This window comes from Oncorhynchus mykiss, chromosome 19 (assembly GCF_057628025.1).
Source record: "Oncorhynchus mykiss isolate SJ-2025 chromosome 19, ASM5762802v1, whole genome shotgun sequence".
Taxonomy (NCBI): Eukaryota; Metazoa; Chordata; class Actinopteri; order Salmoniformes; family Salmonidae; genus Oncorhynchus; species Oncorhynchus mykiss.
In genome coordinates this window covers 35,822,710-35,847,993 of record NC_143040.1, presented here as the reverse complement: position 1 = coordinate 35,847,993, position 25,284 = coordinate 35,822,710, and the positions used below count along the sequence as shown (strand labels likewise).

The 25,284-nt window shown below is 40.1% G+C and overlaps 2 protein-coding genes across 11 annotated transcripts in view; one reads left to right on the top strand and one right to left on the bottom strand.

Annotated features, from left to right (window-relative positions):
• The first annotated feature begins 1,939 nt into the window (after positions 1-1,939).
• Positions 1,940-13,102, top strand: LOC110497574 (dnaJ homolog subfamily C member 5B). Of its 2 annotated transcripts, none has more exons than XM_021573743.3 (5): positions 1,940-2,056; positions 5,765-5,889; positions 6,816-7,029; positions 7,304-7,454; positions 10,923-13,102. In XM_021573743.3, exons 2-5 carry the CDS (start codon positions 5,774-5,776, stop codon positions 11,012-11,014), a joined length of 573 nt encoding a protein of 190 aa, XP_021429418.1. In that variant the 5' UTR covers positions 1,940-2,056; positions 5,765-5,773; the 3' UTR covers positions 11,015-13,102. The 2 variants fall into 2 exon arrangements, with proteins under 2 accessions (XP_021429418.1, XP_021429419.1); XM_021573744.3 differs by having other exon boundaries at positions 1,944-2,143.
• A 4,445-nt stretch (positions 13,103-17,547) lies between these two features.
• The window catches only part of tatdn3l (TatD DNase domain containing 3, like), a 13,055-nt gene continuing 5,318 nt past the window's right edge, over positions 17,548-25,284 (bottom strand). For 2 of the 9 annotated variants that reach the window (XR_016488907.1, XM_021573741.3), the window contains 3 exons: positions 21,237-21,349; positions 20,881-20,961; positions 17,548-18,313 (listed from right to left, as the gene is read on the bottom strand). Coding sequence is in view for 6 of the 9 variants with exons in the window: in XM_021573741.3 (XP_021429416.3) it covers positions 18,170-18,313; positions 20,881-20,961; positions 21,237-21,349 (338 nt within the window). In the remaining 3 variants the exon portion in view is untranslated. Of the gene's footprint in view, positions 19,843-20,880; positions 20,962-21,236; positions 21,350-25,284 lie in introns of all 9 variants that reach the window. The other 7 variants (XR_016488906.1, XM_021573742.3, XR_016488908.1 and 4 more) reach the window with 5 other exon arrangements.

The following is a 25,284-nucleotide window of genomic DNA, read 5'->3' as shown; positions in this document are numbered from 1 at the left end:
TAAAGGGGTCAATGTAAATAGTCCGGATAGCCATTTGATTAACTGTTCAGCAGTACTGCTTGCCGTGCAGCAGCAGAGAGGACAGTCTATGGGTGGCTGGAGTCTTTGAGCATTTTTAGTGCCTTACTCTGACACCGCCTGGTATAGAGGTCCTGGATGAGTTTGGCCCCAGTGATGTACTGGGCTGTACTCACTTTCCCTCTGTAGCGCCTTGCGGTCTGATGCAGAGCATTTGCCATTCCATGCAGTTTAATTATGAATCAAGGGTTTGTGCTGGCAACATTGAATGAGTTTTTGATAATATGTCTATTATATGCAAACAACTCAGTTTGTTCAAATTGTTCAAATCTTACACATACAGAAAAAATATATATAAATATAAATATATGCAGAGAAAACATTTAATCAAAGTAGACTTAAAATATATATATATTTTTTAGCAGATGTCATTCTAGACTCCATTAGTGGGTCCAACTGGGAGAGGACGTGGTAGCAGGATTACAAGGTTGTGTGATATTTATGCACCAAATTGTTGTTTTATTTAATAGAGTAAGGTTCTTAGGACTCTCTCCTTTCTGAGTTAACTGAGAGGAGTCTTTATGGAGCTTGGGCTGGCAACTGATTAAGTGATGGCTTGGTGATTAAAAACCTACAGCTGGCATTCCATCGATAAGATATGGTGGGAGTCACCAAGATAGAGCGAGCCTGGAGGAACAGAACAAAGGCCTCTGTATTCCTAATTATCCTGGCATCTGGGAGACAGCACCAGAGGCAGATGACCAGAGGATGAACCCAAAGTGGCTTATGATGCCCCCCCAATCTATATGGGAGTGGTGGAACCAAGCATTCTGGGTATCAGCTATATAAACTGTGCATTGTCTGTAAAGGGTAGGCTCTCAGGCTAACAGGGTTGACGGTTTTATTATTGCAATAATTAATCAATATTAAATAAAGATGATTGTTTGAAGACATGACCAAGTCTCTCTAAGTAATGAGTACAGTACAGTTTTTTGCATATCCTACTCCCCCTGATTAGCCATTATTGACAGCGACCCTAATGCAATTAGGGTAATGTGGCTTGCTCAAGGGCACGCCGATATATTTTTCACTTAGTCAGCTCGGGGATTCGAACTAGCAACCTTTCAGTTACTGGTCCAATGTTCTTAACTGCTAAGCAACCTGCTGCTCTCGAACCTCTAACTCGCACATCATGCAATGAAATAATTATGCCTTTCCCCTACAGCACTGTATTTGTTAATACTTCCTGAATGTAAAGTGTGTGCCCATGTGTTTTTTTCCTGTGCAGATCTGGTGAGAGCCTTCTCAGAAAGGGCACTACCTCACTTCTCTGACCCTATCACCTCCCCCTGCCTGCTGAGGCCAGTGTTCGACAGCATGTTTACCCTGGAGAAGATAGCTGATGCACACAGACACATAGAAGCCAATAGAAACCAGGGAAAGATTGTCATCAATGGCATGAACCCACAATGATGGGACCTCCAGTGACATCTCTCCATCTACTACCAAACTGAACATAGTTGTTTCACACCAAACGTTACATTTGGTTGATCAACTTGGTTGATAATGCACATAACCTGAATGTTATGTGATTCTTATTATGTCGATATTTGTATCACATTATATTTAGTGTTCTATCAAATTATTCTTATTTCTTTACTTAGTAGGCTGAAACAGAAATAGGCTGTTATTGGTGTAATACAAATAGTTTGGCGCATCTGTGTTTTCATAAGGCATCAAGAATAAACTGTATTTTTTTCAACAAGAACAATTAACATTGTTTGTAATAATGTAATGCTGTTACGTGTTCTACTATATGTGTTCCATTTTCCATGTGTCGCGGATAGAAACACAGGACAAAGATTATATGCATATGGCCGCAATTACATTCCAGTACAATTTAAGCGCGTGTGTGATTTTTATGCGCAAACCCGCCACAAGCGAACCCGGCGACTACAAACCGGAATTGGCAGGCTATAATGAAATGTTCTACTTCCTGAAGTCACCGGCAAGTTTTGTTTTGGGAGATTTTGATTCTGTGAGTCTACACTTGTTATTTTTAATATAATAATAATAATAATTGTGCCACGGACACCAGGAGACTATCGACCCCCGTAGAAACAAAGTGGGTAGAATGTGGCGGTGTGTGATTATTTGTGGGTTATGCACTTGACTTCCTCATGCATAGTTTATCTAACCAACTGAAAGCTTAACTTTCTGACAGTCTGTTTCAGGATCAGTCTTTAATGGCAGATCAATTGTTTTATTTTCTCAAATTAATAAACTACCGAGGTTAATTCAACGAGCATGTGTGAATGGTTATGCTGTAGGTCAGTACTGGCTGGGTGCGTTAGAGATGTCGACGATGAGTATCAAGTGTTTGTTCGCTAACGCCCAGGAAGATCCTATTCAAACTCCCATCAGACTGCTCTACAAGCATTATAATGTCAAAAGCAGTGGTGTAGGCAGAAATTCGTTAATGTCAGGGCCAGCAAAAATATAGGTGTGCCGAAATGTGGACACTCAAATTATCATAAAAGCATAGGCCACGCTATACTCTACTGTAATCGATCGCACCCAACAAACCATCTAAAATGTGATTTCGCATTACAGACCAATAGTCTTGTAGGCCTACGTAAATCCACTACTCTTACAAAACATGCGACTCACATAGACCTACACATAATACGCCATAGGCCTATAATTAATGAGAATATAACATAATACCCTGATGTAACAGTAATAATCACAATAGGCTTGGCAATCTCTTAAAGGCTCAACCAGGAGATAGTTGGCTGGGCAGCCACAAATGTAACCATTTAACACTAGGAGAGCTGAGAGCATCATATTGACTTAAAGTACTCTGCCATTTTTAAAGTTATGTCCTCCCTGTCCTTGACTTTTCCTAAATATGTCTAACACACTATCTTTGTTAGAATCTTAATATCACAAGCAATTTATGTTATAAGCAGTTTAAGAAGTCATGTCACCCCCCCATGGGGTCCATTTCACGCCATATGTATTGAATTCAAAATAAAATACATCGTTAACATGAAAAACAACGTTGAGAATGTAAACGTTTTTGTGGATGGGTGAAATAATGGATGTTGAAATTAAAAACCAAACAACTGAAAGCAAAATGTATAGAATTGTAAACAAAAGTAAGACCTCAAAAGCTAAACCCCCCAAATTTGTAAGCAAATAATTTTAAATGTCATGTTTAAAAATATATATATATATATTTGAAAACGAATGCAAAAATCGTTTTCGGTTAAACTTTCCCAGCAATCAATCCTATTGAATACATTTTGCCTACGCTTTTGCCCGCATGAACTACTTCTTGATTACGCTACTCGTATCTTTGCTTTCACTGCCAGTGTTTTAGATTTGCGATTTTTGGCATTATTTTTTCCGTGAAGTTCGGGGTTTAGGGGGAGGTGTAGACAATGAGTTTCCATTGGTCCGCTAGTTTTGGAGTGACGGTTCGCCTTAACCCAATCAATGATTTATTGTGTCACTGGCTCTGACCCTTCTAACTACGTAGGTAAACATATGAATGACCTGTTGCACAACGTTCGGCGCAGGTGTGGTAACTGGTTCGCCATTGTTTAGAACGGGGGGATTCTCTCCTGTAACTGGTTCGCCATTGTTTAGAACGGGGGGATTCTCTCCTGTCTGAGGCAACACTGATTGCTACGCAAATGGTTGTCGCACCTCAATTTAGCAAGGAACACAGCCGCCAGAGGAAAAGGAAGATATTGCATGATGAGATCTCTCAAGATGAGACAGCTCAGGACACTGCAGCAACGATGTTTTGGGAACACAGTATTTTTTTTACTGCTATGGACAACATCATAAGTGACTTGGACACAAGGTTCCACACCACTGCAAAAATTGTAGAATAATTTTCTGCTGTTCTGAAAATTGGGCAGATTAGTGAGGATAAAGTCCATTCTGTGTACCAACCATTGATCATGGAGTATTCCAGAGATCTTACACCACAGTTTCAAAATGAAGTAAGACACCTGGACACTGTATATGCTGCCACTTTCCCCCCTAACTTGTCCCCTCTTGGTCACCTGAATAGAATTTGTAAGATGCAGCTGTAAAGCATTTTTGGAGAAGTGTGCATTGCTTTACGTATATTTTGCACACCGCCTGTGACTGTTGCGGATAGAGCTTTCAGTAAGCTAAAACTGATGCACTATTTGAGGTCCCAGGACAGGCTTTGCAGTCTTGCCATGATGTCCATTGAAAGTCAGTTAGCTATAAAGCTGGACTTCGAAGACTTAATCAGTGACTTTGCTAGCAAGAAGGCTTTTTTTGGGGCGCTGGGTTAACGCTGAGCAAAGGCCAGTGGTTAACTGTTAAATGGCATGGCTATGGATATTGGATCACTACACACATGATGCCCACAGGCTGAGAACAAGACTGAGAACAGACTGAGAACAAGATGGATCTCAAAGTAATGGCTAGATTGCCATAAAATTAGTTATGCACAATCAAGACCCCAAGTGGAAGAAAACAATTGATTTGGTGACCTCTTGACCTTTCCTCTAGCGCCACCATCAGGCATTTTCACTTCCATTTTGTTTTCCATTTCCACTTTTACAGCTGCTTATTTTCTAGTTGGTATGTAATACTTAGTTCAAAAATCTGCTGCTGATTTTATTATTTTGTTTGTTATGTCATTCTATAGATTATGATGTTAATTTATTTTAATTGAAGAGGTTAATGTATATTTAAGTCATATTTATTTTAAGTTATTCATTGATTTTAAGAGAATTTTCCAATTTAGACTGTAAAAAATGGCCTTTAGCACATTTCTTATAGAGGGTATCAGTCTTGCATCAAATAGTGAATTCCACTTTATGCAGAATGTTGCATGCATGTCTGCACAGTGTTATATTTTCACAGCTCACTGTCAGTAAATATCGTACAATAAATATTGGACTACAAGAGAGTTGCAAGCCTGCAAAGGTAGAGTTATTTAAAGCTTTGAATGGGTCGATTGGGTTCTGGAGGTGTGTGGTTACAGCAATTGCGCAGGGTTGGTGTGGCCTTTGGTGGTGGGGCCCAATGTGATATGTTTTCATGGGGCCCAAAATCCCTCGTGGCGTTCCCCTGACTACACCAAAACTATATTGAAACTAATTTCACACGTACACTGAGATTACAAAACATCAAGAACACCTGTTCTTTCCATGACATAGCCTATCCTTGCCAAACAACTCTTAAAAATGAACCCTTGAGGTCTATTTCAAAATATATATTTTGGGGGGCTGAATTACTTACTCAAAATATGCCATTCTGTTCCTTTGAAATGCATTTTCTTAAATTCATAAATGAAATCCCAAAGACCTGCCCTTAACAAAGTAATAAATAATGATCTTTGTGATGGTGTTTATTTAAAGTAATACTTCGGGATTTTGGCAACGAGGCCCTTTATCTACTTCCCCAGAGTCAGATTAACTAGTGGAGACCATTTTTATGTCTCTGTGTCCAGTATGAAGGAAGTTAAGAGAGAAGAGTCAGGCCATGCTTTTATCGTCAACATCTCTAACACACACGGTGGGGTTAATGCGTAATTGATGGGGTCGAATGCAGGCTGGTGACAGACAGAAACATAATGTGGCACATTTTTTGCATCCTTGTGTCATGAGCTAAAACACAAGCAAAGCCTATGATCTTTCACTATATCCTCATGGCATACCAGTCATAGCTGTTGTATTTATCATTGTTGCAGATCTAAAACATGGCAGAACCAAACCAAAGGCCTCAACGTAAGATGTCCACCACAGGTGACAGTCTATACAATATACTTGAACTGGAGAAAGGAGCATCCGCAGGAGAAATAAAGAAGGCATACAGGTATAAACGGGTGAAAGTAGATCACATTTTTTCCTGGTACGGGACCTCCTATATGTGCAGCAAAACATTTTATGGGCCTAATCATGGAACTACATATAGAGTCCCTGTTAATTCAATAGGATCTCTGTGGGCCTAGTCGTAAAGATTTGTCATTTAACTTTTAAAATGTATTACCTTTTATTGTGTCATAAACACAACCAGTCATGATGCTTTTTATCTGATTGTCAAACGATCACTTCAAAGGGCTCCTTTACTAGGCTACTCGCAACTCATCCACTCGCAACACATTTCCAGCCTCCAAACAGTGGTGAATGGAAAGAGGCGATTGTCATTAGGCCGCACGCGCCCGCCCCTCTGTCTCGCCCATCATCTCTGCCTTGGCAAAATGTCAGTGTTCTTGTCACATTATAGAGTGTAGGCTATACCACCTGTTGTCATTAGCTCATTTGTCATGCCTCTGACATACGGTAATAATAAATAGTGGTGTAATAGCCTACAGTTTCCTTGACATTTCTATTTAATTATTGTGATGTTTTACTGGTACGGCATACACCCACTATTTATTTTGCCGGACCATACCGCCTTACTTTCACCCCTGGTTACTCAACCACAGACAAATGCTTTGAGAAAGACTACAGAACAGTTAAAAACACGTCTGTTTTCTTAATGAAAGCACCATTAAGTGAAACTATAGCATAGGCTGTCCTTACTCTTTTTGGAAGATTTCTAGTAGATATAAAACAAAAGACATATTTGCATACTATTAACCTGATTACCTGCTCTGTGGTTTTTGCAAATGAGGTCAAATGATTCTTCTATTATATTTCCTAACTCAAACTTTCCCATGACTTACTCATGTGAATAAAAGCAGAGCACAACTTTAAGTTTCCCTGTGACAATATAAATAAAAGTCCTCCTCCTCCCAGGAAACTAGCACTGAGGAATCATCCTGACAAGAACCCAGACAATCCAGAGGCAGCTGAGAAGTTTAAAGAGATCAACAATGCCAACTCCATCCTCAACGACGAGACCAAGAGGAAGGTCTACGATGAGTACGGCTCCATGGGCCTCTATGTGGCCGAGCAGTTTGGAGACGAGAGCGTTAAATATTACTTCCTCATTCACAAGTGCTGGTTTAAGGTGAGAAGTCTTTTAGGGCTTACACATTTTCATATGTATACACTTTGCAGACGCTTCTACCCAAAAGTGACTTATTGTACAGTGAGTGCATACTGTACATTTTTACTAAGCGTATGTGATCCCGTTAGAAATTAACTCACGACCTTGGCGTTGCTAAATTGTACTGCATGTTAATCATTAAGGTCATTATAGTTTTCTAACACTTACAAGTGTATGCATGACAACTTATGTCAATTATGCCCTGTGTGAAACAAATCCCTTCTTTATTTCCCAGACCCTGATGGTGTGCTGTGGGATCTTCACCCTCTGCTGCTGCTGTTGCTGCTGCTTTTTCTGCTGTGGCAGGTGCAAGCCACTGGAGGAGGAGCACGGATACGTAGACCCAGACGACCTGGAGGCTCAGATCAGAGCTGAGCAGGACAGGGGTGAGTGTGGGCGAGGCCTGGGGGGAGGCGAGGCCTGGGGGGAGGCGAGGTCTGGGGGGAACTAGATAGTCCTTTTAAGTATTAGGCAGAGGCTGCGGATTCATATAGGTAACCGCCCCGCCCCTTGGATCCATTTTCCCAGAACTGAAGATCCGATTCATGTTCTGCGCATAAGTGTTTCATTACCTCTACTTTACACAAATATTTGTTTTGGTTACCCTCCCTTCACATTTCTCACTGTCAATCGTGAATTATAATTATAAAGTTCTACCGGTGAAACGTCCATGCAGAATCTACATACCAACCATTTGATCTTAGTCAGTTTTAGGGGACATGCATTTAGATCTTGAGTTATACAGTGTTGTTTTGAATGATGTAGAGTGAATGAGCAAACTGTAGCATAACCTACCTGTGATTAACGCTCATATTTTGCTACTGGGGCATGCTGTTGAGTTTTGGCCACATGAGAAAAATGCGACCAATCGCACAACCATCCTAAAATCTCATAAGAAATTAGGTGGTGTTTTTTGTCTTACAGTAACGTTACACTATGCTTATGTCGTGTCTTTACTATCATTAAACTGAAGACTTCGTTTTTATCAAAGGTTTTCTGTAATTAGTTACTCAATTAAACTGAATAATCATGTAACTGTAATTAACTAGGAAGTTGGGGCACCAAGGAAAGTATTCAGATTACAAAGTTATAATTTCCCAATATAACCTTTCAGATATTTTCATATCTGATCAATAGTCTTCTGATTAATGATTTATTTATTTTACCTCACGTTAGTCTCATTCCAAACGTTGTAAATTGTTGGTTATCTGCACGAATCCAGTCTTCACTATGAGTCATCCATACATCAATTGTCTTAAATAATTTATTTATTACTAACTAAGTAATTCACAGAAATGCATAAACAAACAGTAAATATGCTTACATGAAATGATAGAATGTGCCCTAGTGGGCTGAACCGGCATGGCGGCTTGTTAGACAAAGGGGCAATGGGGGGTCGACTAAGAAGTCCCTACAGAGTTAATTATAAAAATTAAAATGCTAATCCCTTACACATGAACGCTCAATAATTCGGGAACAATTGCAATCAATATATATATTTACGCTCAGTGTGTCGTCTTGATCGCTGGTGAAAAGTTTTTCTTTTGTAGAATTCTCTCTCAGGGGATAGTTCAAAGTGACATTTGTTATAGAATGGATGTTTTGGCAGTTGTCGTTCTTCGTGTTCAATGATACCGAATTCCTATCTGCAGACTAGTAATTAGTATCAAAGACTTGTTCTTATTCTGTCGGTAACGATAGTCTTAAGAGTTTAACCACGTGGTATGGTTAAAAGATTCTACAACCTTTAGCCATCTCGTAATTGAGGTAAGCTTGGTCTACAACCTTTGTCTCCCTCCTAATGGAGAAAAACATGGTCTGCTGATAATTTCTCAAAGTTGGGTTTTATTCAGAATGGCAGAAAAGGGCTGTCCCAGGATGTCTGACTCTAACTGGGCTCAGGGGCGGTCCTCTGATTTAGTTAAAATCCAATTCGGAATTGTATTTTTCTTCATTTAGCAGTCCACAATCATATTACACCATTATCCAAACAGTATCATACTCACTCATTCATCTTCTACAACAATTAGATGTAAACCTCATATCTGAGGCTATTATATAAACAGTGTTATGGTAATGTGGCCACACCGTCTCTCTTGAGCTTCCCAAGTTGTGACAAACGCACCAGTTCGTAGCTGGATTCTTCACCGATCTTTTACACTTTCTCTGGAACATGAAATTTGTTCGTACCTCAAGTTCTGTGAGGTGGAAGGATTTCCTTTGTCCTCTGAAAGTTTACCCTCTCTCTAATAATGTGTGGCCTTGAGGCAGGGTCTTCTGAGCAATTTACAACCTCTGACCACAGTAGTCTGGTTGTAGAAGCAGAGAGCGGGGGTTGGTGCTCGCTGTACTCATAGAGGCCAACGTCATGACACTTATTATATTTGGTTCTGTTATGTAGAATACTATCAATGTGATTTTGCAGACATGTATTTTTTGCAACTGTAGCCACCAGTAAGTAGCCTGTTGTCTACAAGTAGTGCGTAAAGTAGAGAATCCTGCAAAACCTTTGGGGCCTTTAGCCATTTTGGGGCAGGAGGTAGCCTAGTGGTTAGAGCGTTGGGCCAGTAACCAAAAGGTTGGTGGATCGAATCCCAGAGCTGCCAAGGTAAAAATCTGTAATTCTGCTCTTGTTCAAGGCAGTTAACCCACTAAGCCATTGTACATAAGAATTTGTTCTAACTGACTTGCCTAGTTAAGTAAAATAAATAAATACAAATTGGGAAGAGGGGTTCAGAAAAGTCCGATCTGCAGCCACTCCATAAGTATGATGTCTGTGTGGGTCAAACAATACATCTTTAGAAGCTAGTTTTAGAATCAGCCTCTTTGTTTAGAGCAACCAGGACATCACTTTTAAGATGGTCCAGCGCACACTGAAGTAGGAGTCTGAAAATGTTTTTTAAATTTCACAGCCGGTGGCGAGACTTTAATAATAATGGCTCAGCCAGGCCCTAGGGCAACCTCTGGCAACTCAGTTGAAACTCCAAACTGCGTCGGCTTTAACAGTCTTTGTATACTGTATATCGTGCTTACTGCTTACGCCCATTGATTAGTGCTATTGTGGGCCAGCAGCTTATTAACCCATATGCTTTTGGCAATTGGAAATTGAGCTCCGAATGTGCTCACTAACTCTAACTATGCCAGTGTGCTTATCACTGTGATTACTTTTGTTGTTGGTACCTTTCTTTAGTCTTTCATGCTCTATCTAAAAAGCTTGTCGTGTTCCTTCACACCACTAGCTGAACTAATTCCAATTCCAATACTTTCCCCCATTGCCAACCATGCGTTCTTTGTAATGTTGACATGATTAAGGCCATGCTTTAATGTTGTTCTGTTAATCAATGGCTGTTTACACAGGCAGCCCAATTATTGTCAAAAAAAGCTGATCTGATTGGTCAAAAGACCAATTAGTGGAAAAAGAATGCAGCCTATGTTTATGTAACAGTATAGACTTTACGTCCGTCCCCTCGCCCCGACCTGGGCGCGAACCAGGGACGCTCTGGACACGTCAACAGTCACCCTCGAAGCATCGTTACCCATCGCTCCACAAAAGCCGCGGCCCTTGCAGAGCAAAGGGAACAACTACTTCAAGGTCTCAGAGCGAGTGACGTCACCGATTGAAACGCTACCAGCGCGCACCACCGCTCACTAGCTAGCCATTTCGCATCGGCTACATTTACAAAACATGTTTTGAAAATGTTTATTATCATTACTAATAGGAAGGGTTGGTTCATAAAAGCAGAATACACATTTTTATTTCACATGGACTAATAAAAGTATATTTTTCTAATAGGTCATTTCTGCCTGCTTGAAGAGCTCAGTGAATTAACAGTACATCTCTGTTCTCCCTGCAGGGGAACAAGAACCCATTGTGATCCAGCCTCATGCTGCTGCTAATGAGAAGACCGAGTTCGATCACGACCAATCTGCAGCCAAACCACTCTGACCCTATACTCACCACAGCGGACCAGTAAGAACCTGTCAGCGAGACGTCTTCCCATAGCTTGGTCCCAGATCTGTTTGTGCTGTCTTGCCAACTCGTATGGTCATTAGGACTTGGCAAGACAGCACAAACTGATATGGGACCAGGCTGGTCTGCCCACTCTGGTTACTCCCAACTAGGGTTGTAACTTTCCCAAAATTCACAGGTTTTCCCGAAATAAGGGAATAAGCAGGAAATCTGGAATCCTCCATCCAGGATTTCTGGAAAACCAGGAAATGTGACATTACTGTGATCAGTTTCTGTGGTTCGTTTTTTAATCTGTGGCTGGTGCTTAAATCATGCAGTCGACCCACCGTACTATATGTGGCCAAAGCCTTATATTTGGATATATATATTTTTTTATGTCTCAATATAAGGGTCTGTATGTGGCTCATTTGAATTATAAATTGGGGTCTATGTTTACAAGAATCGTACATTCTTATGATTGTGCCAAATGCCAAGTTTACCTTAATGCTGAGGCGATCTTTCTTTGTAGATTGAAAAATATAGCATTTTTTAATAGTACAGAACAATATGTGCAGAGTAATGGCTTCTATGCATGCTCAATGGAGAGTGTAGGGAAGGTGTTTGAATAGAAACTGATGTGCCTCCCAAATGACACCATAGTCCCTATGTTTAACACACTACTTTTGACCAGAGCTATGTAGTGCACTACTTTTGACCAGGGCCCATAGGTCTCTGGTCCAAAGTAGTGCACTATATAGGGAATAGGAAGCTATTTGTGAAGAAAGGGAAGGGAAAGCTCAGCCTGAGTCTAAAGTTGCAAACGAATGTGCACTTTAAACGCCTTGTGGGTCGTTCAACAAAATGTGTCAATTTTGGGTAGGGTAACTTGGTAAAAACGTTCACATAATTCTGTCATAAAGAGCACATGTTCAACTTAATAAAAAACACATTTTCCCGGTTCAAGGTTAAATGGGTTCAAATCTTCCTAGAAGTCACAGAGGGTGCACAAAGGGACATGCCAAAATGCTGAATCTTTGCACTTTAGAAAGTCTTTATTAATATGAATAATCAGCTGTATTGAAAGTTGTGGTCTACATTAAATTAAATGGCACTTATTTATTTTTTTTAATATTGGTGCACAATTTCTACTTTAAATATTAAAGGAATGCAAAAGGGACTCATTTTGTGGAACGACCCTTCTAAGCATAATGATCCAGTTATAATAAGGGTCTGCTGTGGACTGCCACTACCCCTTGTGTGGGAGCCAATAGCTGCAGCTTTAACCTATGAACCAATGTGAATCGACGCCAAAAGTTTAAATGTGTTTATATGTTTGTTTTTAGGCAATATGTTTGTACTGTCAAGCTTTATTTTCAATTTTCCAAAGCTTATGATTCCATACATGTGCTCACTTTTTTTTCATTTTCTCATATGCCTCTCTTTGAGTTTTACTCCCTCTCTCTACATGGAATAATATCGGAGTTCTTGTAATTTAAACATGTCTTCCTGACCCATATTCCCATTTCTTCTGATGATGTCTGTCCTCTTGTGTGACCTGGATTCAGTGTCAAATTCTGTTTCTGTGCAGTATAGTGTACATTATATTGAGCACATCCTGAGCACACAACTCAACTTTTTAAACACTTGGACACCAAATAATGCAATTTGTTGAAAGCCATTGTCTCACATACCAGCAATTCTCAGATTTTTAAAGTGGGTTTCTTTTGTAGTTCAGCAGTATCACATTCAGTGAAAACTGGGGAAAAAAAGATATATAACGCAGTTAAAACATTGCTGTGATTATTTGTCCATTGACTTTAATTTATCTCACTGAGGATTTAACTGTGGTGGCTTTGTGTCAAATGCTGTTGATATATTTAATCCATAACTCTTTAATTTCCCCAACCTAATATGCAGGATTTGTCAAAGGCTTTATTTTTGAATTAATGTGTTATCATGCTATCATTCTCCTTTAATAAAAATGTTTCCCTTTTGTTTTGATCCTACTTTCTACTTTATATACTGTTAATACTGTAAAATATTTATATAAATGTATATTGAATAAATTGGGGGTTATGTAAAGAATTGTCTGCCTATTCTGCTCATTTATTTCTCACAGAAATTCTACATAAACTTATTTTTCAGGAAAATACAATACTTCTACAGTATATGTACATATGTAAAGTTCCTTGTAGAAAACCACACCTGATGAACAGGTGGCAGGTTTTTTAACAGACGCAGGCATGAATCAGACCAACGTTAAGAGACTGGCAGAGTTCATTTGGAGATTTGTGTTGTAAACTTAGAGGCAGCAATGCCATAAGGACAGTGGTGTTTCCTTTTAGTTTAAGCAGGCACTTTTTAGCCTGTTTGATTCTTTCTAAACTTTCAGTAGCTGTTTTAGGAGGATAATTAAATGTTCTGATGATTGATTTGAGAAACACCATCTTATTGAGGATGATACTACACACTCAATTACATTACTGGGGTATGTAGCACTGGTGTACCGGACCCCCCCGCAATGAGGGGAGCCCACAAGCTCTGGGGGCCCATGCGCCTGTCACGATGTCTATTTTTATTTAATAAACCGTTTTGACAGTAACCCTCAAAAGTAATTCAGAAACCTTTTTAATTTCCATATGTACTAGGAAGATAAGTGTTTGTTTCTTGGGCTTCAAGAATGGGACTAAAAAATAAACTAATTGAAAGTACAGTATGAGTGGATGTCAGTGAACAAACGTGGCCAATGCTACCACGGGGCCAGTGCAATGAGTGGAGCTTACTCCGGTGTTCAAAAACACAGCCTAAAGCTTCTTAGGTAGTTCTTTGAGTTTTACTTTAGAAAACGATCTCTCCGCAGATGTGACAGTTTCAGGTGTGGTAAAAACAGCTTGATTGCTGTAGCAACAACAGGGAAACTGGGCAGAAGGGAGTTGTTCTGTAACATCTTTGAGGCGCTCATTCTCCTTAATTGCCGGCCTCGACACGTTACGGAAAGAGTAACTGTATAGGACGTTCTGTGGACAGATTGTCTGGATACTGGACAGCCAATAAATTGGCAGATGCAAACCGGTTATCTTTAGCAGAAAACAGTTCTTGAGGACTTGAACATAAAAAGATGTTTGCGATTTCTTTCAAACTGGTGAACTGCCGTAAGAGTTGTGTAGATGCAATATCAACAGTCTCTTATCTCTGGTATATCTTGTCATGCATCATTCAAGACTAAGTTTAAATTGTGTGCAGCGCAATGGACATATAGTGCATTCTGAAAGTATTCCAGTCAAAATGAGCAATCGGAGGAGAAGGGCCTTGGTCAGGGAGGTGACCAAGAACCCGATGGTCACTCTGACAGAGCTCCAGAGTACCTCTGGGGATGGGATAACCTTCCAGAATCAAATCATCAAAACAAATTGTCACATGCGCCGAATACAACAGGTGAAATGCTTACTTATACAAGCCCTTAACCAACAATGCTTTAAGATGTTAAGTAAAAAATTGAAAATAAAAGTAACATAATTCAACATTAGCAGTAAAATATCAAGCGAAGCCATATATAGGGGGTACAAGTACAGAGTCAATGTGCGGGGCAACCAGTTGAGGTAATTGAGGTAATATGTACACGTAGGTAGAGTTAAAGTGACTATGCATATATTATAAACAGAGAGAAGCAGCAATGTAAAAGAGGGGTCTGGGAAGCCCTTTGATTAGATGTTCAGGAGTCTTATGGCTTGGAGGTAGAAGCTGTTAAGAAGCCTCTTGGACCTAGACTTGGTGCTCTGGTAACGCTTGCGGTGCGGTAGCAGAGAGAACAGTCTATGACTAGGGTGGCTGGAGTCTGACAATTTTTAGGGTCTTCCTCTGACACCACCTGATATAGAGGTCCTTGATGGCAGGAAGCTTGGCCCCAGTGATGTACTGGGCCGTATACACCACCCTCTGTAGTGCCTTGTGGTCGGAGGCCAAGCAGTTGCCATACCAGGCAGTGATGCAACCAGTCAGGATGCTCACGATGGTGCAGCTGTAGAACCTTTTGAGGATCTGAGGACCCATGCCAAAATCTTTTCAGTCTCCTGAGGGGGAATGAGAAGGACAGCCATCTCTGCAGCACAACACCAATCAGGCATTTATGGTAGAGTGGCCAGATAGAAGCCACTCCTCAGTAAAAGGCACATGACAGCCTCCTTGGAGTTTGCCAAAAGGCACCTAAAGGACTCTCAGACCATGAGAAACAAGATTCTCTGGCCTGATGAAACCAAGATTGAACTCTTTGACCTGAATTCCAAGCATCACATCTGGAGGACACCTGGCACCATCCCTACGGTGAAGCATGGTGTTGGCAGCATCATGCTGTAGGGATGTTTTTCAGTGGCAGGGACTGGGAGACTTGTCAGGATAGAGGGAAAGATGAACGGAGCAAAGTACAGCGAGATACTTGATGAAGATCTGCACCAGAGCGCTTAGGACCTCAGACTGGGGCGAAGGTTCACCTTCCAACAGGACAACAACCCTAAGCACACAGCCAAGACAATGCAGGAGTGGCTTCGGGACAAGTCTCAATGTCCTTGAGTGGCCCAGCCAGAACCCAGACTTGGACATATATTTTATGTTACACTAAAATACCAATTATACTTATTTTATGACATAGGAAAATCAGAAGAAAGATATCACATTGTTTCAGGTTACATCAACATGTCATGAGTCCTTCAGTTTTAATAGAGTGAAGAAAACATGTTTAAAATGTCCTTTTGTACTCTTGATGCCATTTTATCTTCATTACAAAGAGTAACAATTCCTGACTGTCCTCTTGGGATACACATGCAGATCACCAGGTGGTCTGCTGACTTGCAGAAGGGTCTGGTTTATGTTTTCTGAGTACTCAGGGCCATTCAGAGTCGTAAAGAGATAAAGGGAGGGCAGTTTATTGGTCTTGTTGAAAGGGGGTGGCGTCAATTACAGAACTGTAAATCTTGGCCTGGAATGTGGTACTCTGTCCACTCATTACAACAACACTTTCTAACTGGGTTAAAATTAGACTGTAGTATTTTTTTCATAACACCCGCAACCCATTAAAAACTTCCTGCGACCCAAATTAGAGTCGCAACCCACCGGTTGAGAATTGCTAGTTTACTGCATGTAGTACCAGGAACCCATGGACTGACACCACTATCACTATGAGGGTTGAGACTGAACTAAAGGGACCACTATGGGGGAATGACTTAACGCATTTTGGGTTCTGTCATAGGGAGATCTTACTTCTGTACTCAACATGAACCCAGAACAAAATCTAGCATGTACTGGCTAGCTGCTTGAATAACATTTATGTTAACAGTGAGTGACAAGTTACTCTCTAATACTTGTCACTATACTCCTGATTGTAAAATATACAATTCAATCTCTGTAAAATTGCTGTTTAAAAGCAGGAACATTTCTGAACGACCACCATAATTTGGTTTTATGTAGCAAAATTTGAAATGTTTAATTTTTTTTTACATTGGATAAAAGTTGAGACTCAGAGCTAGAAAATTGTATATCATACACTGCAGTTGAAGAACAATACGAAAGTAATTCTGCTTTGAAAGTTGATAAACTTCGAATCCCACTTGAGAAAATGGCCCTTGAATGTTTTGGTACACCTACTAGAGCGCTCTTCTTTGTTAACACCCATTCAAAATTAGAAACGTATAATATCTGAAAATATAGCTAGACTCTTACCCTTATACATGGATGAACGCTTCATGACAGACTGGAAACATTTAACTAACATTTAACAGCTACATCTTGTTTTGCCAGCGTTGTGTCAAGTTACTCCAGATCACACTGACCGTATGCAGAAAGTAGCAAATCACTTTTTTCTAACTGATCTGTCAATAGCGCCTGCTAAATTCAGGGCATCAATGTTGTTGAGAAAAGTAGCAAAACCCTTGTAGTTCTCAATGGCTAACGTTATAGATTTCAAAAACTGTGTGGTAGAAATGACTATCAACACATACAGAGCAGCTCACGTCATAAACAGAAGCATGCTACATGGTAGACCAATCCAAACTCATCTCCCGGCATGTCCAGACCATCCATTATCTCAGCCAATCATGGCTAGCGGGAAGGTTCCGGTCTTTCCGTCACTAAACTAACTAGGCTTGTAATTTAACAATTTCCGGATGGAATACAAGTTTGTTATTAAGGCACATGAAAGTTCACATGTTCCAGAAGGCATTTCTGCCCAAAAAAAGTATGTTCAAATGACTCTCCTGTGAAGTAGTGACGTGCGACATACGCCTAGTTTCCTGAAACGAGTCACATTTGTCCGTAAAGAATGTAGTGCTACTGTAATTTAATGAAAAAGCCATTGCTGTGTTTCTATGGTTTTCTCCAGGTTATGCTATAAGGTAGTGTTCCTGGTGTAGCACTTCTGTGGGAAAGCTCCTGTTTCATTCAATACCTTTTTTCCTATTAAGATAACAGACAGGGTCTACCAAAACTAAATATATTGTCTGGTGTCGTTGTAACACATAATTTACATGTAGCACAAGGAATGTAGCACAAGAAATCTGATCATATTTATTTAAAGAAATACATGTGTCATATTTATTTAGCTTGTTACATAACAGATGTTGGATATGAACATAAAAACAGTTTTTTAAACTCTACACCTCAACTCCTAGGCATACACAGTCCAAAAGCAGCTCTAATTTGAAAGTCTTTATAAATGCTGTTCAGTTTGCAGGCCTTTCGGTTGCCTTATTTCCCTCTACATCCTTGCTGATATAACACCAAGGTGACACAGTGGTGACTTTCAGGAACTTCACCCAAGAGGGTGAGATTCAATCCAAGGCCTCTTATAGAGCAGAGCACTGGACAGCTGACCATTGAAAGGAAATTTCCCTGACGTTCGCGGAGATCACATTCATGGTAAACACTGTGCATGTCAGCTCCCCGGGCCCCGAAGACGTGGTTGCCGATTATGGCAGCACCCCCCGCACCTCTCTGATTCAGAGGGGTTGGGTTAAATGCGGAAGACACATTTCAGTTGAATGTATTCAGTTGTACAACTGACTAAGTATCCCCCTTTCCCTTAAGCGTAAATTACCTTTAAAAAGGTCAAGAGCCATGCACTACTATGTAACATGCCTTGGATTGAAACCCGGACTTGGTTGTTCAGGCTCTGAGTAATGTCTTGAGCCTAGGGAACAGGCGCAGGGCATTCTGTGTCGTCACCTCCATCACCGTTTCCAAGGGAACCCCTTTGATCTTACTGATGTACTCAGCACAGACAGAGATATTCTTTGGCTCATTTCTCACCTATGTTTAAGATGCAAAAGCATGACTAGTGTTAGTAATACCATCTCTAAAATATATTCTTAGATGCATCAATCACTTTCAAACATTACTTGATGTACAACCACTTTCAAACCAGGATAAAGTCAATGGCATATGGATTTCAATCTACACTGAACAAAAATATAAACGCAACAGGCAACAATTTCAAATATTTTACTGAGTTATAGTTCATACAAGTAAATCAGTCAATTGAAATAAATTCATTAGGCCATAATCTACGTGACTGTGAATACAGATATGCATCCGTTGGTCACAGATACCTTAAAAAACGGTAGGGGCGTGGATCAGAAAATCAGTCAGTGTCTGGTGTGACCTCTCATTTTCATAGAATTTATCAGGCTGTTGACTGTGGCCTGTGGAATGTTGTCTCACTCCTCTTCAATGGCTGTGCGAAGTTGCTGGATATTGGCGGGAACTGGAACACGCTGTCGTACACGTCGATCCGGAGCATCCCAAACATGCTCAATGGGTGACATGTCTGGTGAGCATGCAAGCCTTGGAAGAACTGGGACATTTTCAGCTTCCAGGAATTGTGTACAGATCCTTGCGTCATGGGGCTCTGCATTATCATGCTGAAACATGAGGTGATGGCAGCGGATGAATGGCACGACACTGGGCCTCAGGATCTAGTCACGGTATCTCTGTGCATTCAAATAGCCTTTGACAAAATGCAATTGTGTTTGTTGTCCGTAGCTTACAGTGCATTTGGAAAGTATTCAGGCCCCTTGAATTTTTCCACATTTTGTTACATTACGGCCTTAATCTAAAATCGATTAAATTGTTTGTTTTTCTTCTCATCAATCTACACACAATACCCCATAATGACAAAGTAAAAACAGGTTTTATAAATGTTTGCAAATGTATAAAATATAAAACCCTGAAATATCACATTTACACAAGTATTCAGACCCTTTACGCATTTATAGCCTCAAGTCTTCTTGGGTATGATGCTACAAGCTTTGCACACCTGCATTTTAATATACATTTACCCGATTTCACTTTGTCATTATGGGATATTGTGTGCAAATTAAAGAGGATAAAAAATATATATATTTTAGAATTAGACTAACGTAACAAAATGCGGAAAAAGTCAAGGGGTCTGAATACTTTCCGAATGCACTGTATGCCTGCCCATACCATAACCCCACCGCCACCATGGGGCACTCTGTTCACAATTTTGACATCAGCAAACCTCTTGCCCACACAACGCCATACACGTGGTCTGCGGATGTGAGGCCAGTTGAACCTACTGCCAAATGGTAGAGAAATTAACATTGAATGATCTGGCAACAGCTCTGCAGTCAGTATGTCAATTGCACGCTCCCTCAAAACTTGAGACATCCGTGGCATTGTGTTCATTGTTTTTTTGTGACAAAACTGCACATTTTAGAGATGCCTTTTATTGTACCCAGCACAAGATGCAACTGTGCAATGATCATGCTGTTTAATCCGCTTCTTGATCTGCCACACCTGTCCTGTGGATGGATTATCTTGGCAAAGGAGAAATGCTCACTAACAGGGATGTAAAAACATTTGTGCACAACAATTGAGAGAAATATAATTTTAGTGTGGTTGGAGGGTTGGATCTTTTTAGTTCAGCTCATGAAATATGGGGTCACTTAGAAATGTCCTTGTTTTACATGCTGCGTTTATATTTTTGTTCAGTATATATACTGTGTTATGTTTTATATACACTAACGTTCAAAAGTTTGGGGTCACTTAGAAATGTCCTTGTTTTTGAAAGAAAAGCTACATTTTTGTCCATTAAAATCGCATCCCGGAGTCTATTTACTACTACTAATGAAGCTGCCAGTTGAGGATTTGTGAAGCGTCTGTTTCTCAAACTAGACACTAATGTACTTGTCCTCTTGCTCAGAGTGGGGGCCTCCCACTCCTCTTTCTATTCTGGTTAGAGACAGTTTGCTTTGTTCTGTGAAGGGAGTAGTACAAAGAGTTGTACAAGATCTTCAGTTGCTTGGCAATTTCTCGCATGGAATAGCCTTCATTTCTCAGAACAAGAATAGCCTGACAAGTTTCAGATCTTTGTTTCTGGCCATTTGGAGCCTGTAATCGAGCCCACAAATGCTGATGCTCCAGATACTCAACTTGTCTAAAGAAGGCAAGTTTTATTGTTTTTTTTTATATCAGGACAACAGTTTTCAGCTGTGCTAACATAATTGAAAAAGGGTTTTCTAATGATCAATTTGACTTTTAAATTGATGAACTTGGATTAGCTAACACAACGTGCCATTGGAACACAGGAGAGATGGTTGCTGATAATGGACCTCTGTATGCCTGTGTAGATATTCCATTTAAAAAAGAAATCTGCCGTTTCAAGCTAAAATAGTAATTTACAACATTAATTAACAATGTCTACACTGTATTTCTGATTAATTTGATGTTATTTAATGGACAAAAATGTGATTTTCTTTCAAAATAAGGACATTTCTAAGTGACCCCAAACTTTTGAACGGTAGTGTATATTGCGTTTTGTTTTTCAGTGTAAATAAATAAGTTAGCAATCCTACCTGTTTCTCTGGACCCAAGGCAGGTGAATCGGTTTCTAGACACATGCTCTCCAACGGCAGCTGTTTCACTAGCTTCTGCTTCTTGTGAGAAAACATTATTTTTTTTAAGTAAGAGACATAAATTCAAATTAGCACATTAAGTGACATAGTTCAGACTGTACAAGACTCACATCGGTTCAGATAAAATGCATCAACATTTAAAAAAAAGCTGTTTAAACAACGAGCAAACAAGTGCTGTAGTGTTAGTACTACTTAGTGTGAGAATACAAATCAAATCCCAATTCATTTCAAGTGAATTTAACAAAAGCCTTAATACACTTACAGAGAAATAAAGTTATAATTATAAAACTCTTTACCTGTTCACTTCTTACTATAGATGGAGGAATGGAGAAGAAATACCCAGCCTTCACTCCCTCCATGGCAACTGAGGGTTTCCCATCAAAAGCATGAAGAAGAGCTTTCTCAACACCTATTGGAAAGTCAAAATCAATCACATTTATTTATAAAGCCCTTCTTACATCGGCTGATGTCAAAGTGCTGTACAGAATTCAAACCTAAAACCCCAAACAGCAAGCAATGCAGGTGTAGAAGCACGATGGCTAGGAAACACTCCCTAGAAAGGCCAGAACCCAGGAAGAAACATAGAGAGGAACCAGGCTATGAGGTGGGTGGCCAGTCCTCTTCTGGCTGCTCCGGTTGGAGATTATAACAGAACATGGCCAAGATGTTCAAATGTTCATAGATGATCAGCAGGGTCAAATAATAATAATCACAGTGGTTGTCGAGGGTGCAACAGGACATCACCTCAGGAGTAAATGTCAGTTGGCTTTTCATAGCCGATCATTCAGAGTATCTCAACCGCTCCTGCTGTCTCTAGATAGTTGAAAACAGCAGGTGTGGGACAGGAAGCACGTCCGGTGAACAGGTCAGGGTTCCGTATGCGCAGGCAGAAAATTTGAAACTGGAGCAGCAGCACGGCCAGGTGGAGTGGGGACAGCTAGGAGTCATCAGGCCAGGTAGTCCTGAGACATGCACTGTTTACTATATGAATTAACTTGGCAGATTCCGTGCCTTCAGAAAGTATTCACACCCCTTGACTTTTTACACATTTTGTTGTGTTACAAGGTGGGATTAAAATGGGTTTGTCATTTTTTTGTCAACGATCTACACAAAATACTCTATCAAAGTGGAAGAACAATTTGAGCCTTTGTAAAAAAAAAAAAAACACTAATATATTACATATGGATTCAACCCCTGAGTCAATACATGTTAGACACCTTTGGCAGTGATTACAGCTGCGAGTCTTTCTGGGTAAGTCTAAAAGCCTAGCACACCTGGATTGTACAATATTTGCAAATCATTATTTTAAAAAATTATTCAAACTCTGAAGTTGGTGGGTGATCATTGCTATTCGGCCATTTAAGTCTTGCCATAGATTTTCAAGCCAATTTAAGTCAAAACTGTAGCTAGGCCACTCAGGAATATTCAACGTCGTCTTGCTTGGTAAGCAACTCCCAGGGTCTGTTGGAAAGCAGACTGAACCTGTTTTTTTTCTTGGATTTTGCATGTGCTTAGTTCTATTCCATTTTGTTTCATCCCAAAAAACTCCCTAGTCCTTGCCGATGACAAGCATACCCATAATATTATTCAGCCACTATCATGCTTGAAAATATGATGAGCCCTACTCTGTGATGCGTTGGGTTGTATTTGCCCCAAACATAACACTTTTTATTCAGGACATGAAGTTCATTTTTTGCAGTATTACTTAAATGCCTTGTTGCAAACAGACTGTATGTTGTGGAATATGTTTACTCTGTACAGGCTTCCTTCTTTTCACTCTGTCATTTAAGTTAGTTTTGTGGAGTAACTACAATGTTGTTGATCCATCCTCAGTTTTCTATCACCGCTATTAAACTCGTAACTGTTTTAAAGTCACCATTGGTGAATTTTGAAGTGTCTGTCCTATGTCTACAATATTTTCAGAAAGTATTCAGACTCCTTGACTTTTTCCACATTTTGTTTCATTACAGCCTTATTTTAAAAAGCCTCAAGTCTATGACGTGACAAGCTTGGCCCACCTGTAATTAGGGACTTTCTCCCATTCTTCTCAGCAGATCCTCTCAAGCTCTGTCAGGTTGGACATGGAGCATCGCTGCACAGCTATTTTCAGGTCTCTCCAGAGATGTTCAATTGGGTTCAAGTCTGGGCACTGTCTGGGCCACTTAAGGATATTCAGAGACTTGTCCCAAAGCCACTCCTGCATCGTCTTGGCTGTGTGCTTAGGGTCGTTGTTCTGTTGGAAGTTGAACCTTCGCCCCAGTCTGAGGTCCCGAGCACTCTGGAATACGTTTTCATCAAGAATATCTCTGTACTTTGCTCTGTTCATCTTTCCCTTGATCCTGATTAGTCTCCCAGTTCCTGCAGCAGAAAAACATCCCCACAACATGATGCTGCCACCACCAAGTGGGCTGTCATGTGCCTTTTACTGAGGAGTGGCTACTCTACCATAAAGGCCTGATTGGTGGAGTGATGATTGTTCTTCTGGAAGGTTCTCCCATCTCCACTTAGGAACTCTAGAGCTCTGTCAGAGTGACCATCGGGGTCTTGGTCACCTACCTGACCAAGGCCCTTCTCCCCCGATTGCTCAGTCTTGGTGGTTCCAAACTTATTCCATTTAAGAATACAGGCCACTGTGTTCTTGGGGACCTTCATGCTGCAGAAATGTTTTGGTACCCTTCCCCAGATATGTGCCTCAACATAATGCCGCCTCGGAGCGCTACAGACAATTGCTCTGACATGCGCCGTCAACTGTGGGACCTTATATAGACAGGTGTGTGCCTTTCCAAATCATGTCCAATCAATTGAATTTACCACAGGTGGACTCCAATCAAGTTGTAGAAACATCTCAAGGATGATCAATGTAAACAGGATGCACCAGAGCTCAATTTCGAGTCTCATAGCAAAGGGTCTTAATACTTATGTAAATAAGGTATTTCAATTTCTTATACATTTGCAAAAAATTACAAAAAACGGTTCTTGCTTTGTTATTGTGTGTAGATTGATGAGGGGAAAAAACTATGTAATACATTTTAGAATAAGGCTGTAACGTAACAACATTTCTGGTGGGAAATCTTTTTTTTTTTTTTAAGGAAGAGACAAGTTCAAATGTGCACATTAAGTGACATAGTTCAGACAATACAAGCCTCACATCTGTTCAGATAAAATGCGGAAACATTTTTTTTTTACACAACGAGCAAACAAGTGTTGTAGTGTTAGTACTACGTAGTGTGAAACGTAATAAACGTAACAAAATGTGGAAAAAGTCAAGTGGTCTGAATACTTTCCGAATGCACTGTATACAAAAGTATGTGGACACTCCTTCAAATTAGTGGATTCGGTTACTTCAATCACACCCGTTGCTAACAGGTGTCGAGCACACAGCCATGCAATCTCCATAGACAAACATTGGCATTAGAATGGCTTTACTGAAGAGCTCAGTGACTTTCAGAAAGCGAAGAAACACCAGGAGAAGAGTTCCAGTAAGGAGGGGGGGTGGTCAACTATGCCTGTAAATTGATTTAGAGTTGCCCTAAACTGTTTATTTGGAGTATCATGTTGATTTTGGAGGTCTACACACTGGGAAGCGTATTGTAATTTAAATTCAAATGCATTGAGATACCAATCAGTAATTAACATGCCACTCGCGACAGTTAAACAGATACAAATGGGGGCTGTAATGAGAAGTTAATACTGGTAATATAAGTAGTATAAACTGTATAATATATATATATATATATATATATATATATATATATATATATATATATATATATATATATATGGTCCCCTGTTTGTAAATGTACATTCCAACTGTGTCTGCGTGTGCTAAATCGAGGGTCTTGAATTTCAGTGATAGACTCAACGTGAAACACTAAGGACTGTCATTCTAAATTTGGGTTGTATAACCATGATGGGTTTTATAACCAATGATAGTAGGGGTTTTGTTTTACCATGTTATCAGGATTCTAATGTTAAAGCGCATCAATACATATGGCTTTCTGGATGATATATTACCATTGATATGAGCATGTTTTAGTATGTTTTTAACTATATAAGTGGACTAGCAGTAGTGACTAGCATGTTATGGGTTAGATGGAATGATTTATGTGCAAATGCATTTGTAGCCAGAGGTTAAGTACGTACAGGGCATGTATTTGAGACAGAACGTTTGCTGCACAAGGGTGTTAGTTGTAGATTCTAGCAGAGATAGTGTTTTCATTTCAGACATTATTGTCAACTTTCAGTGAGGGGTTTGCCAAATTATGTACAATGCTTGAAATAGCCAAAGATACCTGTATACAGGAAGCCATCTTACCAGAAGGGAAGTTCGCTGTAGTAGTAGCA

Excerpts from the sequence above, each read along its gene's own strand:
- LOC110497574 (XM_021573743.3), top strand. The coding sequence starts at position 5,774 with ATGGCAGAACCAAACCAAAGGCCTCAACGTAAGATGTCCACCACAGGT. Across the intron at positions 5,890-6,815 it reads GAAATAAAGAAGGCATACAG|GAAACTAGCACTGAGGAATC; the intron begins GTATAAACGGGT and ends TCCTCCTCCCAG. Across the intron at positions 7,030-7,303 it reads TTCACAAGTGCTGGTTTAAG|ACCCTGATGGTGTGCTGTGG; the intron begins GTGAGAAGTCTT and ends TTTATTTCCCAG.